The following is a 14981-nucleotide window of genomic DNA, read 5'->3' on the forward strand; positions in this document are numbered from 1 at the left end:
ACAAAGTATTGTATGTCTCACAGCTGCATTACCAAATGTTTACATCCTGTTATCCTGTTTTCCTGTTCTGTGTCTTTCTGTTTTGACCCGTGCCTGTAACATTGGATTCTGATTGTTTGCTACCTGCCTCGACTCTTTCCTGTTTATTTGGATTACTCTTTTGGATTGCCCTGTGGATTTGTTTGCCTGCCCTTTTCGGGGATTTTACAATAAAACCTCCTTGCATATGGATTCATCTCTCTGTGTTAGCAGCCCATGTTACAGCTTTCCTGACGAGTTTTTATGGTAATCTGTAATTCTGCAAGTTTCCACGACACAATTTATAAAAACTGATTTTAATTTATATAAATTTCAAAGTGCTCTTCTATCCGCTTGAATCTGTCGGCCCATTTTCCTTTGACCTCTAGCATCAACAAGAAATTTTCACCCACAGGACTGCCGCATACTGGATGTTTTTCCCATTTCAAACCATTCTTTGTAAACCCTAGAAATGTTGTGCGTGAAAATCCCAGTAAATGAGCAGATTATGAAATATTTAGACGGGCCAGTCTGGCACCAACAACCATGCCATGCTCAAAATTGCTTAAATCACATTTATTTCCCATTCTGACATTCAGTTTGGATTTCAGGAGATTGTCTTGATCAGGACCACACCCCTAAATGCATCGAAGCAACTGCCATGTGATTGGTTGATTAGATAATTGCATTAATGACAAATTGAACAGGTGTTCCTAATAATCCTTTAGGTGAGTGTATATATAGAAGAACATTTTCTAGCTGGTGGGCAACTTTTTTTTTTAAAAGGCTGGTGAGGAATGAGTTAATAAAGTAAATTATATAATAAAGTACATATTGAAGTAAACACACATGTTTAGCATTTATCAGACTAACCCATAACTGTCAAACCTCTTTTACATACTGTATATTAACAAAAAAAAAACATTGTAACCAATGTTCAGTTCATTCCACCTAAAAATGTGCATTTTGTTAATTAACGAAGTTTAAAAAACGAATTGGTGTTGCATGCTTAATAACGTCCACTGACTCATTCTGTTCTTTACATTTCATATTAATGGACAGTTAAATGTGCATTAAACTTTAACAGGATCATTGGGTCCTTTTAGATTTATTGCCAGAGTCCTCTTAAACCTCTGACCACACTTGTTATTTCTTCCCGGAAGTCTATTTCATAATTAATGTCCTCTATAACCAATATCATGAAGCTTTCCACAGACAGCACTCCGTAAATCTGCCTTATTATGACCGCAAGGAACGAGCGCTCGATCGAACAGAGCTTTTCTGGCAATGCCTATTTACACATTTGTTTTACACACTTGCACTGTGCCATCGGCCATTAAACATCTGTCTCCAAACATAAAAAACACAGCTGAAGTGTTTATTAATTGTAGTGTGGTGTACTTTGTGTGGCAAAGTGTCCTGTGAGGGGATGAGAGAAAAATAAGGCAATCATCTGTATGATACATAAGAACAACTATTTATTAATTAGCTCTGAATCAACAGTAATGTTGGAGGCTTTTATTATGGCCTGTGATTAGATATTAATGCTGATTTTGCTAAGCTCTTCTTCATCTGAGGACAAACCCAGTGGCAGAAAAATAAGTGCTACACTGCTGTGTTTTAATGGGCTTGTCATGCATGTACTCTTCCCTCGGCTTAATAAGCCTAAAATTGACAGATGTGACAGGACAAAGGGTGACGTGGATGGAAAGATAGCATGTTTTTAGGATAAGTTTCCATAGAAACCTAACTTAAAATGTATTTGTTCTGCTTAACACAAAAGAATATATTTGTAATCAAGCAGGAAGCAGGAACACCTTTTACTTGTACAGTAGGGAAGATACTATGGAAGTCAATGGTATTCCAAAACAGTTTGGTCTAAATGTCTCCCATTGTGTTGAACAGACAGTTATACAGGTTTGTTTCTAACAACCCGAGGGTGAGTAAATGATGACAGAATTTTCATTTTTGTGTAATCTATGTCTTTCAAGACCTTTACACACACAAATTACGGATAATATATGGAAAATGTTTCCAAGATTTGTCTGGGGATTGTTTTATTTTGGTTCATTCCCACTGCCAATGATTGTCCGAAATCTTAAGTTTGCTCATTATATTTCTCTCTCTGGAAACAAATTTTTTTGATTCTGATTCGATCATAAACTAGCCCTAGACGTGCTCTTCTATTATGATGGCAAAAGATTTTAGCTTCAGCGCAGTAGTGAGAAAAGCTTTATTCCAGTTTGCAGACATTTTTAATTGTGAATGTCAATCTGCATTTAAAACTCTTGTGTCAATGACACATGCTCTATTATTTCACAACCCGTACAGCATTGTTTCTGCCTTTTGTTTGTTTGTTGTTTTATTCATAATTTAAGTTTATATGTTTTTAGAAATTCCTAGCCTGGTTAAAACCAGACCATTCTCAGTAGTAACTGAGTTATTATGGTCTGGGGCAAGGCTTCATAGAAAAATCATTTCCAAAGGGGCAACACCAACGGACCTTGCTCAAATGCCTCTGGGCGCAACTGGATAGATCTAAAACCAATCAGAGCGATGAAGGGGATTATGTATTCACCCCTACCAGAGGGCTCGCCGCTCTCGCTAAGTCCCAATCTGGGTGGTATATCAGACTTTGCCGAATCCAGTCGGTAAGACAGTGATAACATCTTTTTTAGATATGTAGGCTTCGAGCGTTGTTCTTTGCTTGGGTTTTAACGAAAAGGAAAAGTTTAAATCGCTTAAAACAGACGCGATAGCTGATTCGAATGAGTGATGTTTCACAGCGGCATCAATCTGTGTAATGTAGAAAATCTGCTTTACCGTTGCTGCTGTGCTGTCGTCATCTTGTGAAGCCCACCCCAACTTTTCTGATTGGTGTCATGGTTTCTCCGCATTAGAAATGGGCTTGAATGGCCTTTTGCCAGACTACTTGCAGAGCAAATCTAAATTTGCCGGAAGTTGTCTGGGTTTTCCCAGGCTAGGAAATTCCTCATTCTCTTCGTCTTCCTCACCACACGCTGCATGAGGCTTAAAAAAATTTAAATTTTTTTTAATCACTAAAAATATTTTGTTTTAGAAAGTTATATTTTCACACTTTAAGTTAAAAATATTTTAGGTGTTACCAATTGAAGTAATTTTTACCCAATACATTTTTTTCACCTGTACAAAGGCAGAATAGGCAGGAATTGTCTAAAAAACTTTTTTACAAATTTGTTTAAACTGTCTTAATATACCAATACATAAGTCAAATTTAAGTACTCTGAAAAAGCGAGTATAAAACTCGAGTGTCTGTAGACCTCTCACGACTGTTTTAAACACAGCTCATTATTACCATTCGGGACGAAACAAAATGATTGGCTTGCGCGACTGTCACTCTCTCTCGCAACCATGGCACCACCCCTGTTGCTATGGGATCTGTCCACACATGCGCACACCGATTGATTATCCAGTGCACGAGGCACTCTAGGAAGAGCAAAAGTATGGCAGAGAAAGAGCATTCAGAACTCTCAGTACCTGCATATGCAGTCAGCGAAGGCAAACAAGGAATAAATGAAGAAATCAAACAAGAGTAAATATCTCGTGGCTTTTCCTCGAGTCGACGATGCGGTAGCGGTATTGTCTCCGGAGTGTAGTCCTCATCAGAGTCAACAATGCTTTCATCACGGAAACTCTTACATGCAAAACACCTTGTTATGAATCTTCCACGAAATTCACCTTCATCACAGTGTAACTAATGGTAATGAAAAAACTTGTATCAATGCAACCTGTTTTAGATGTCTTATAGGCTAAATATAACTAGCTCGTTCGTTACCAAATCAAACAAAATATATTTGAAACTTTACCAGTATCGATATGCTAGCTTGATAGTGAGTACTAAAAGCCATCCTATTTGTTTATATTCATTCATAGTGATAAAGTTAGGAGTATTATTACATGTGATTGTGACATGATGTAACTACATGCACCGTGCTCCTTCCTCTCCGCTCGTCTGAGGTAAATGCTTCTCCCAGCAAAGCAGTCGCATGTTCATGTGTTTTGGGGGCGTGGCTTTAGAAGAAACCCAGAAGGGAGGGGGTGGAGTGAATGGAAATAATTAGCTGTGTTTAAAACAATCGTGAGAGGTCTACAGACACTCGATTTTTATACTCTTTTTTTTAGAGTACTTACATTTTACTTATGTATTGAAATATAAAGACAGTTCAAACAAATTTAATAAAACTATGTTTTAAACTAGTTTTTTAAGTAAAGCAGTTTCGGGAAAAATCTTAGAATCAATTACGGAACGTGTTTGCATTCACACAGAAGGCACACTGCCAATTTTATGCACATTTTCCATAATCAACGTGCTGTTTTAATGGGGTTTAAGATTTTTAGGTTGAGATTCTATAGGAAATATTTATCTTCCATTATTACTAAATGTTATGAATGGAATTGTTTTTTGCTTTATAGTATAATTGAAACAAATGTGAAGACATGGCCAAAGTCCATGTTCTGTTTGATTTTTTTAAGTAATAATTTCTTGGTATACAGCGCTAAATACAGACACTTTTTTTAATTAAGTTTTCATATAACTTAAGACATATTTAAAGGTAGTCAGATTGCATTAAGGACACGAACAAAGGACCGCCAACTCACAAGTCAAGCATTAATTGTGCTTAAAAGAGATTTAAAAATTGTGTTGGTCATATGAGGTGACAGTAAATTACCAAGACCTACCAGTTTTATTTTTAAAGTACTGTATGTTCTGTACTAAAAAGTCTAAATGATTTTTTAACCCACCCACATATAGCACCCACACATCTAACAGATATTCATACAAAACTAAATAAAAAATAAATACAGTAATGAGCAGTCAAGATCAAGTCTACTTCAGATGGATATTCATAATGATATGATAGCAAAATGAATGCAGGCATGACTTGCTTTTAGCCGGCTGCTCTTTACCAAACAAAGCCTTTAAATGTGTAATGCAAACACGTTTAGTGGAATTAGGATATAAATGAGGTTGAACAAAAGTTAAGAAGCTACCATAGGTCCTTAAAGTGGAATGCGGTATCATATCATACGCCGCATTAACCTAAATGAAGTTATTATGTTTCAAAATAAATCTAATACATAAATTATTCATAGATTAGGACCAAAAATGTTTAATTTAGAAATTTGCAGTGCACAGAGAGACAGACGTGCAGGCATTATTATGTAAAAGGAGATGTGAAAAAATGGGAGTCAGGAGAGTAAGTGCATTACACTGAATTTTGGATGCCGAAAACGTACTTGTTTAGCAGAGGAATTATATACAGTATATGAACTATATATGTAAGCCAGGCTCAAAGCGCAGCTAAATAAAACCGATTAATTTTAAAGTGAGACAACACCACCTTCTTTTCTCCTGAAATGAAGTGTTATGCCACATCTGGAGCAGATAAGAGATGGAGGAGCCTTTGGAAACGAGACGTCTGCCACCTGCAACTGCAGGCTTTATGAAAGCAAGCGACTCAGGGGTCTGATTAGACCGAGAGGTGAGAACAGAAACCTGCTGCTTATGACGTGAAAGAGAAAATCACAATGTGTCGTGAATTCAGTAATACTGAGTTTAAACAAGGACAAGCCTGATGCAATAGGTTAAAGTGTTATGCGATAGTTGAGATTCCTGTTATTTTCCATCCATGATCACAGAGAGCTGATGATTCGAACAAAGCAATGAAAACAGTGGCTGGACAACATGCATTTATGTCCAAAGTAACAGCTTTTCTCTCTTACCTGTTGGTTTCAGAGCTGTACTGTCCTTTGCCCACCTGATTGACAGCGCAGACCCTGAACTGGTATGAGCGGGCTGGAGTTAGTCCCTTTACCATTGCCCCAGTCACAGTGGGGTCCACATCGGACAAGTACACTTTCCAAGGGGAATCTGGTACACAATTATACAAATGAATACAAAAATTACAAAATGGGTCATTCTTAAACATTATATTATGCCTAATACAAATAATATTAAAGGTCACGTTCTTTCTGATCCCATTTTTTAAACCATAGTTAGTGTGTAATGTTGCTATAATAGCATAAATAATACCTGTAAAATGATAAAGCTCAAAGTTTACTGCCAGGTGATATATTTTCTTTGACAAAATTCATCTTTCAAAGCCTACAACGAACGGTCGGTTTGGACTACAGCCCTCTAATTCCTGCTTCAATTACGTCAATAAAACAGTTTTTGACTAAACTCCGCCCACAGGAATACGTCAGTCGCCAGCTAAGCTAATGGCAAGCTAAGCTGCTATCGAATCACAACACGCTTAACAAACTACACAATCAGAACTCGATACGTATTTCTGAGGAACTTTATAGGACAAGGAAGACATCAGCCCATTTTGAGGACAGTGAAAACAGCGCTATACAGATAAATAAATTATGTGAAAAATACTGCATTTTTTACATGTGAAACATGAACACGTGTTATTGCGCACTGTAAACACAATCAAAGCTTCAAAAACACCAGTGTTTCCGCTATATACATTCAACCGTGGCGGCCCGCCACGACTAAAACATCCCCGCCACGCCTGTGGTTGTGAATAGAAGGGATACAGCAAACGAAATCCGCCGGATGAGCACTGTTTTATCCTAATCCTTCACCCAAACCCAACTCTAAACACAAAATTTCACAGGATTGTAGGAAGTATTTGTATCTCATTTAGCCAGAGCCATTGTTTTCATCCTAAAAATCCTACCTCCAAATCTAATACTAAACTTTTCGGCATTTTCTGTATCCCTTCTAGACAAAACCCACGGCGGCAGTTCGCAAAATAAATAAAGCTACTGAAATGTCCGCCCTGCCAGACTGGCTGTCTTAAAAGAAATACATTTATTTGTGGATTGCGCGTTGTTCACTCATTTATAAATAAATCTCCTAAAATATCATAATTTCCTCCATGGGTTTAGTTTCATGCACAAATCGATTTAAATCAACAGATGATGATTAGGCTACGTCTCTGTTTTGAGAAATAATAATAAAATAAATAAGCCTACACGAAATATGTTATAATTATCAGATTGACAATACGAATTAAAAAAGTATTTGAGTTGCTGTTCTTTTTTTCTGACGCGCTGTTAAACCAAAGCAGCAGAAAACACGTTGTGTTTTTAATTATTTTAAATAAGCACAAGGTTTTCTCTTTATTGTAAGTTTACACAAATGAAAAATACACAATTTACAGTTTCGAATGTTATTTTACTTTTATCTGTATGGCAATAAATTAAAGGTAATTTAAGTTGCAAGGTCATCACGCGTATGCTGTTCACAGGCGCATATACACGGATGCAGCGCGGAGCTGCGAGAAATGACATGATTAAACTTTCGATTTAACATATTACGAGGTTTTTGGACATTCATTTGGAATCACTGTACTCATATTATCAACTTATCTGGACATTAGTTATTCAGAATATATAAGCGCAGCGCGCTGCTGACCCCTCAGCTGTCAGTCAATCTTCTGTGCTTTAGATCGACCCTCACAAAGTTTCACATTAAATGATAAGATGTTTGTCCAAAAACAAAAGGCTAAACACTGAATACTACTTAAATGGGACTGCAAGACATTAATAGTCGAATCTGTTTGTAACTTACATTATTCCCGTGGAAGAGAAGGACGTTGGTAATAAAAACTGGAGGCAGACGGTGAGACTGTTTCATCTGTTTTCAGACGAAACAACAGGGTCGGGGTACCCGCGGGTGAAACTCCTAATATTTGATGTAACAGGTGTAATAATATTAACGTGCTATATGCGTTGTAGATCCAGGTCGGGACTCAATAGGCGAGAGTAAACTGCGGGTCTTATATCCAAGACCAAAATTCGACTGGATTCCGATAGGTAACAGTTTTTAAATGGCACCGTGCTTTGTGTTTAAGATCTGTCTGCGAAGAGCATTAAAGGTTTCTATTTAACTGCGCGATTTGCGGTGTGACCGGGTCGGGGTCTTTATGTCAAACAGGCCGGTTGTGGAATAAAATTTCTGCTGATGTCGGATGGCTAACTGGTCGGGTGTTCTGTCAATCACAGCGGTGCGGATTATCAACAGGATTGTGCGTGACTTTGCAACCGCTCTGTAACGCTAAACACGAGCACGAACTTTTACACTACATTAAAACTACAATGAAAGATCCGTATGAAGCTATAAAACTTACGTATTTTTTAAGAAAATACAGTTTAGATCAAACATAGAAAAGCAATATGCTATATATATAAGAAAAGTAAATGACAGCATGAAAATGATAAAAAATGCATGTTAGTTTACTGTAGCCTATTTTTTACATTAAAAAAAAAATGTACATTTATAATCATCATGGGCGCCCCCTGCCGCCACAGCTGGAAAAAATCCTAGAGGAAACACTGAACACAAAAAGAAAAGGACCTTTAATACAAATAACCAATGCAATTAACAATGCAAAAGTTGGGGGTTCGATTTCCAGGGAACACGTACTGATAAAATGTATACCTTGAATGCAATGTAAGTAAAAAAAGTAAAAAAATATGCATCAAATGCATAAATGTACATGAAATATTAAAGGGGCCAATAATTCTGTATACTGTCAAAAAAATGTCAAAAATGGTCCCTTGCCATCGCTGTGGTTGTACCTTTTTAAAAAGTACACATTTGTTCCCAAAAAGGTCAAATTAATACCTCAAAAGTACATATTGGTACCAAATACCAAAAAGCAGAGGTGGAAAGTAACGAATTACATTTACTCACGTTACTGTAATTGAGTCGTTTTTTTGTGTACTTTTACTTTTTTGAGTCGTTTTTAAAATCTGTACTTTTACTTTTACTTAAAGGTGCAGTGTGTAAATTTTAGCAGCATCTAGTGGTGAGGTTGCTAATTGCAACCAATGGCTCAATCCACTGCTCACCCCTCGCTTTTTAAACGCATAGAGAAGCTACTGTAGCCACCACCGGTAAAACATGTCATCGTCAGAGACAACTTAGTAAAAAAAGTTTGTCCGTTAAGGGCTTCTGTAGAAACATGGCGGCACAAAATGGCGACCTCCACGTAAGGGGACCCTCTGTGTATGTAGACAAAAACGTCTCATTCTAAGGTAATAAAAACAAAACTGTTCATTATAAAAAGGTCTTTATACACCCCTGATAACATAGTTGTGTATATTATTTTGCATTTCTCTCAAGAGATCTTTCTAAAAATTACACACTGCACCTTTAAGTATGTTTTGTTTAAAGTATTGTACTTCGCTACATTTTAAATCATATCCGGGGAACGTGCAAAAAGAACCATGGAGACGGACAGGCGTGCGCTAATGCAGACCCTCCTCAGTTTAAATCTTATGAAAGAAACCCCTGGCCATATATAAGCGACCACTTTCCACTGACGCGAAGCGAGTGTTTCATTCCTATGAAAGGTAGAATTCATGCTCTTGAGTACGAAACGACCGGGTTTTTAGCGCTCATTTGCACGACGCGTTTTTAATACCATGCGCATTATCTTCCGAGGTCTAACAGCTTCGCGTGAAGTCAAACACAACTTCAGAACGTCCTCGATAATGCGCAGGTCATTAGAGATAGAGAGAGAGAGAGAGAGAGAGAGAGAGAGAGAGAGAGAAGAATAAAGGTCTGACATCAGGTACCCAGGTCAGGAAAGCTAGAAGATAATAAACGTGTCAAAAATATAAAGCCATGGCACTCATCTCATTATAAGCTCATTTAAACCATAGTTTCATAAAATAATGTATGTTATCAGCAATACATCAATTACAACTTTACTATAGTGATTGTATTTACAAGCTGCTGACCGCCTTCAAAAGTGCATAACTCACATGTAAGAATCATTAAACAATTCCATAAATGTTTCTTACTTTAAAAAAGCTTATTTATTTGATTAACTTTTTGTTATTGCACTTTAATTGTATGTTCCTAACTTCCTACAATTAAAACAACTAGTTTGAGATTTATATTCCCTTGTCATTTTTTAACTATACTAGAATCCTCCACCTCTCCCCGCTTTAAAAAAAAGTAACATTTACTCTGAGTAAAGTTAAAATGATTTACTTTTTACTTTTACTTGAGTAGATTTTTAGACCAGTAACTTTACTTTTACTTAAAGGGGAAGTCCAATCTAGACATTTTAGCCTGTTATCACGGGTAATTTATGTCCATTTTGCATTTTACATGAGAGAAAAAAAAGAAATTTGCACGATTTCGATTATTAGATTGATAGTGTGTTGAAGCTGAATTTTCGTAACGGTCTTTAATGGACTCAATTAACCAGAATGCACTGCGCGAAACTGAGTCATTAGCTCCACCCACTAACCGCTGTTCGATTCAAGGTGTGTTCGACTTCATGCGGCGCTGCGCAGACCGATCGGCGGCTGACTTGAAGCAGTGCATTCCGGTTAGTATTTTTGTCCGACTTCAGCTGGCGCTGCAGGCACGTAACTGTGTCATATGGTTTTTAAGTACCGCGAGAGCGTTTCGAGAGTAGCCGGCTAGCTCAGCCGATGCAGCTTCTCCAGAGCGGCTGCCCCGAGTTGGGATGACGTAACAGCTTTTACGTGATTGGTCGCCTCATTGATGACAACGATCACGTGCGTTTCAAGTTTAATCCAACCTTTGGTTCCACTAATAAACATTATAAATTCATGTTTTAAAACAGGAAAAAACACTTTAATATGCTTAAATATGTTATATTGTGTCGTGTAATAAAATAAAAATGAAAATAACAAACTCTATTGGTATTTTAATAATATAGGCTTGTTTCCCGTTATTTTCGGGTATACAGTATAAGCAGCAATTAAAATATTCAATATAAAATGTTTCTGGTTGCAACTTTTTATTAAAAGGTTTGTTTTTATCAAATTCAGCTTTTAATTCACTTCATTTGCGATTAAAACAAGGAAACACGGTGCACTCGTCACTACGGCAAGCAGCAGGTGTCCGGCTTGACGGCCCCGTCTTCAGTTCCTCCCTCGACTGCAAGCGGCAAACATCGCCGATCGGTCTGCGGAGCGCTGGATGATCTCGAACACACCTTCAGTCTTCAGGTTTGTTTGACTACATGCGTGTCGCATGAACCGACAGCCGGATGACGTCAAGGTTCCGCGAGAGCGATTTAAAAGCAAACTCCTCCGTATGATTTCGCGAATCGCTCTTGCGGTACTTTGACGTCATCCGGCTGTCGATTCTTGCAACGCCACATGAAGTTGAACAAGCCTAACTTCTTTTACCGCTCAACTTGCTCTCAAATCAACTCAAGTCAACTTGAAGTTAGCCAGCAGACGAACCCATCCAAAGAGTAACTCCGCTTTAACAGTCTCTGAAGGGGAAATCACCAAAGCCCTCGATAAAAGATGACAAGAACCTGTGCAGTATGTGGATATAAGGACAACAAATTCAGGCCATCGGGAGTTTTTATTGTTGACATCAACGCGACCCTCAGCTGACCCACCACTACTCGAAAATTTGAATATGCAGCCAGCACTTTCGTCAGGAAGATTTTGAGTACTGTTTTCAGCCCAGTTCTTCCGCGGACTCAGGTAATGTAAAATTGTAAAAATATCTAAAACATCATTTGGCTATTGGCTTTGTTGTTGCTTGTTTTGTGTAACTACTGTAAACATACTACGTAGGAAGTTATTATCATGTTGTTGTTATTATGAACACGAGCAAAGCAAGCTAACGTTAGCTCCTGTGCAGCTGTCAATCAAAAACGTTATCATCTACTGTCAATCATCTCGCCTCAAGACCCGCCCCCATTTAGAACGTTCAGAATTATGTAGTCATGCATTTTTCTTCCCGTAATTTGACGACACGTCAAATCACCGTTACTGTAGTAGTTAAAAGCTTTCATTTTTTATATGGAGTTAGTACATTTGATGGCAGCACAATCAAATACATATATGTGATGAAATATAGTGTTGGAGCATAATGTTGTTTTAGGGTGGACTTCCGCTTTAAGTAAAATATTATAAAAGTAACTTTACTTTTACTTGAGAACAATATTTTATTACTTTTTCCACCTCTGCCAAAAAGTACATATTAGGATCTTTTTAAAGGGTACTGCCCCAGTGACAGCTTGAAAGCGTTTTTGAAGAAGCCATCTGAGCGGGGAGAGGCGGGCCTTTTCTTTGTAGTGCCAAAAGTTTACAATTGCTTGGAACAACCGGAGACTGCACTCACTCACTGTCTTCTGTGTGTTTGTGCACCTCTCACCCTTGATCATCGCTTTGCTTGTACATTTGTAGCAAAAAAAAATTCCCAAACGCTTGCACTTTAGTTAATGCAGTTGTTGCCTAGCAAAATAAGAAGCCGCACTGCTCTTTCTTAAATTTTCCAAGAAAGGCAGTGCCTTGGGTTTCCAAATGTTTAGAACGAGTTTGGTGTGACTGGCCTCTTAGTCTTATAAAGAAATGTCCCTGTCACTTAAAAATGATTAAAAAAAAATCATATTAAAAGAATAATACAACAAATTCTGACTGATTAAAACAGCTCACAATGAGACTTTATATGATTACCTAACAATGAAAGAATGAACCTGGAAATGCAAAAAAATAAAATTTTTAATTGCATTGCTATCTCAGAGCAGACGGCAAAATTGCCGTCCGAAACAGAGCAGGTTTCTCTCACTGGTCCTGATAGCTGTTCCTAATGGGACTTCCCGGCTCTATTAAAGCCCACGGCAGCAATCTTCACCTTCACTCCAACACATTCCTCACTGTCCTGTTCCAACCCGGGAAGATCAATTTATCTGGGTGGGTTTTTCCCAGGTTCTGTACGCCATAGCATTTTACACCACTGTCGAGGGGCGACCATACTTAACCGAGATCAACTCAGCTTGTACTGCTGAGACCGAGAACAGTGGCGTACTTGTTTTGCAACTTATAGCGATATTGTGAATAAGAAATTGAGCCGAGTACTTTCTTCAACACCGGCATGTTCAATTCTGACTTTCAGATTAAATTTCACGTAGTTTGGACAACTAGACATTGTCCAGAAATATTTTTTGTCTTAATTTTTGAACGATATATCTGTTCGAACAAACTTATTTTTATTTAAAAAATCCTCTTGGATTGATATTTTATTTATGCAGTTGTTCCCAACAGTGTTCCCTTAACAGTATACATTTTAGATGTCTTCCTACTGACACATCCAACACAATTTCACAGCATTTCATAACTATTTTACGAGGTGGCTAATTCATACATACAATCTAATTTGTATGGTTTAGTGTGAACCGTTTTCACCTCAATGGCATTGGGTTTTGGATTAGGCTTTATTACTGCTTTTTGTATAATGGCACATTTGTGTGATTCACATTATAGGAATTCCTACGAATTACCCACCTTGTAAAATACTTATAAATTCCTGTAAGATACTAATCTAAAAATATGACATTCATATACTTTTAAGTATAGCACCTTTATCCCAAATACTTAAGGCCCAAGTACTAGTAAGGAGGATCGTTTGAAATCACGATGTACAAGTATGTCTGTATATATATGTATCTCACTGTTTTCTGACAGCTCCACCACATAATGCAGCAGGGGGCTGTTTCCATCAAAGGGTCTCATCCAGGACAGGTCCACACTGCGGCTGTCATTGGAGTTCAGACTGGCTTGTAGGTTTCGAGGTGAGTGTGGCAGCTCGCTGTGAGAAAAGACAACAAAAAAGACTTTGGATTTGAAGACAAGGCAAACAGACATCAATCACAGGGTTTTAAAGGACCACTACTAGCATTGTGGATTGGGAACTGCCCCTCCCCACATGCCCTCCGGCCCATTTTTAGATCTCCTCATACTTTTACCCCAACACCCGTTTCTTCTGAGTTCAAAGAGGCACTGATTCCAAATTCAGCTATCATCTCACAGCCAGTCTTATGAACGAGATACACTGCACGATTTTTGTCTGTCCCCAGTATTTGTTTACCATTAGCGCATGCTGGTGACGTTGCGCTAACGTATGACACAGCCGTCACAGCCTCCGATTCAATAGGTGTCATCATCGTACAGTCTACATCAGTGGCGAAGCCAGAAATGTTCAAGTGGGTGGGCCTTTATAAAACAGGGTGGGCAAAGCATAGAATGTACATAAATTGGGAGTGTTTACGCCCATGGCCGGCGTATATTTTTTTCCCCAATGTAAGTGCGGCTTTTTTCAAAACAGCCAGCAGCTGTCCATTTTTTCCGTGCTGTGGTCTAAAAATATTCAACTCTGGATGAAAAGCTTAGCTTGTCAATGTAAGTTCTCACACAGCCGTCCAATCACAGTGGGTGAAAGGGCGGGACTAATATCACAACAACCAACCGTCTCACAGCTCAAGTATCACAGCAACCAAAGCGCTTGGCTGAAAAAACAGCTGGCATTTGGCGTCCTCCAGGCGTTTTCAGCCGGGTTTAAAAGCTTTGGTGCACGCTACCTAAGCCAAGTTACCTTAATGCCATGCAGGCAGCACAATGTTTCAAGGGGAAATTTATAAAACAACTTAAATAACCAACCAGCTTGTCTACAGTATATGGGCAGGTGGGGCTGTGCCTGTTTTATACAGTCTATGAGCAGTGCCCCACCAAATTATTAACCCACTTGAAAACACAGAACTCAATATAAACTGAATTAGTAACGGAATTAGTTTTTACGTTATTTACGTTGCGTGAACGTAGATCCGAACAATATGTCATTCCTCCTCAGCAAAATGCATGACGTGAAAGCGTCATAGGCTACGACAGATTCAACAGATAGTGATTTTACTAAAGAACTCGTTCGAAAGATTGTTATGTAATGAGACAATGGCCATCAAACAACATGGCGCAATACAAAATTGCATGTGTTGTCATTTAAGTGTAAATATTCCAACAACATTAAATCATACAGCCCCCTAAATAGTTGATTGGAGTAATACTCCTGACTATAAACTGTAAATAATAATGACACCACTATAAACATTAAGAAAATGTCTAAACTC

General features: G+C 38.1%; 1 protein-coding gene across 4 annotated transcripts in view; it reads right to left on the reverse strand.

Annotated features, from left to right (window-relative positions):
* Nucleotides 1-14981, reverse strand: part of sdk1a (sidekick cell adhesion molecule 1a) — a 376732-nt gene that overhangs the window by 89675 nt on the left and 272076 nt on the right. For all 4 annotated transcript variants that reach the window (XM_065261980.2, XM_065261910.2, XM_073814026.1 and 1 more), the window contains 2 exons: nt 13533-13669; nt 5782-5929 (listed from right to left, as the gene is read on the reverse strand). In XM_065261980.2, coding sequence (XP_065118052.1) covers nt 5782-5929; nt 13533-13669 — 285 coding nt within the window. The remainder of the gene's footprint in view (nt 1-5781; nt 5930-13532; nt 13670-14981) is intronic.

Source organism: Paramisgurnus dabryanus, chromosome 3 (assembly GCF_030506205.2).
Source record: "Paramisgurnus dabryanus chromosome 3, PD_genome_1.1, whole genome shotgun sequence".
In the NCBI taxonomy this organism is placed as follows: domain Eukaryota; kingdom Metazoa; phylum Chordata; class Actinopteri; order Cypriniformes; family Cobitidae; genus Paramisgurnus; species Paramisgurnus dabryanus.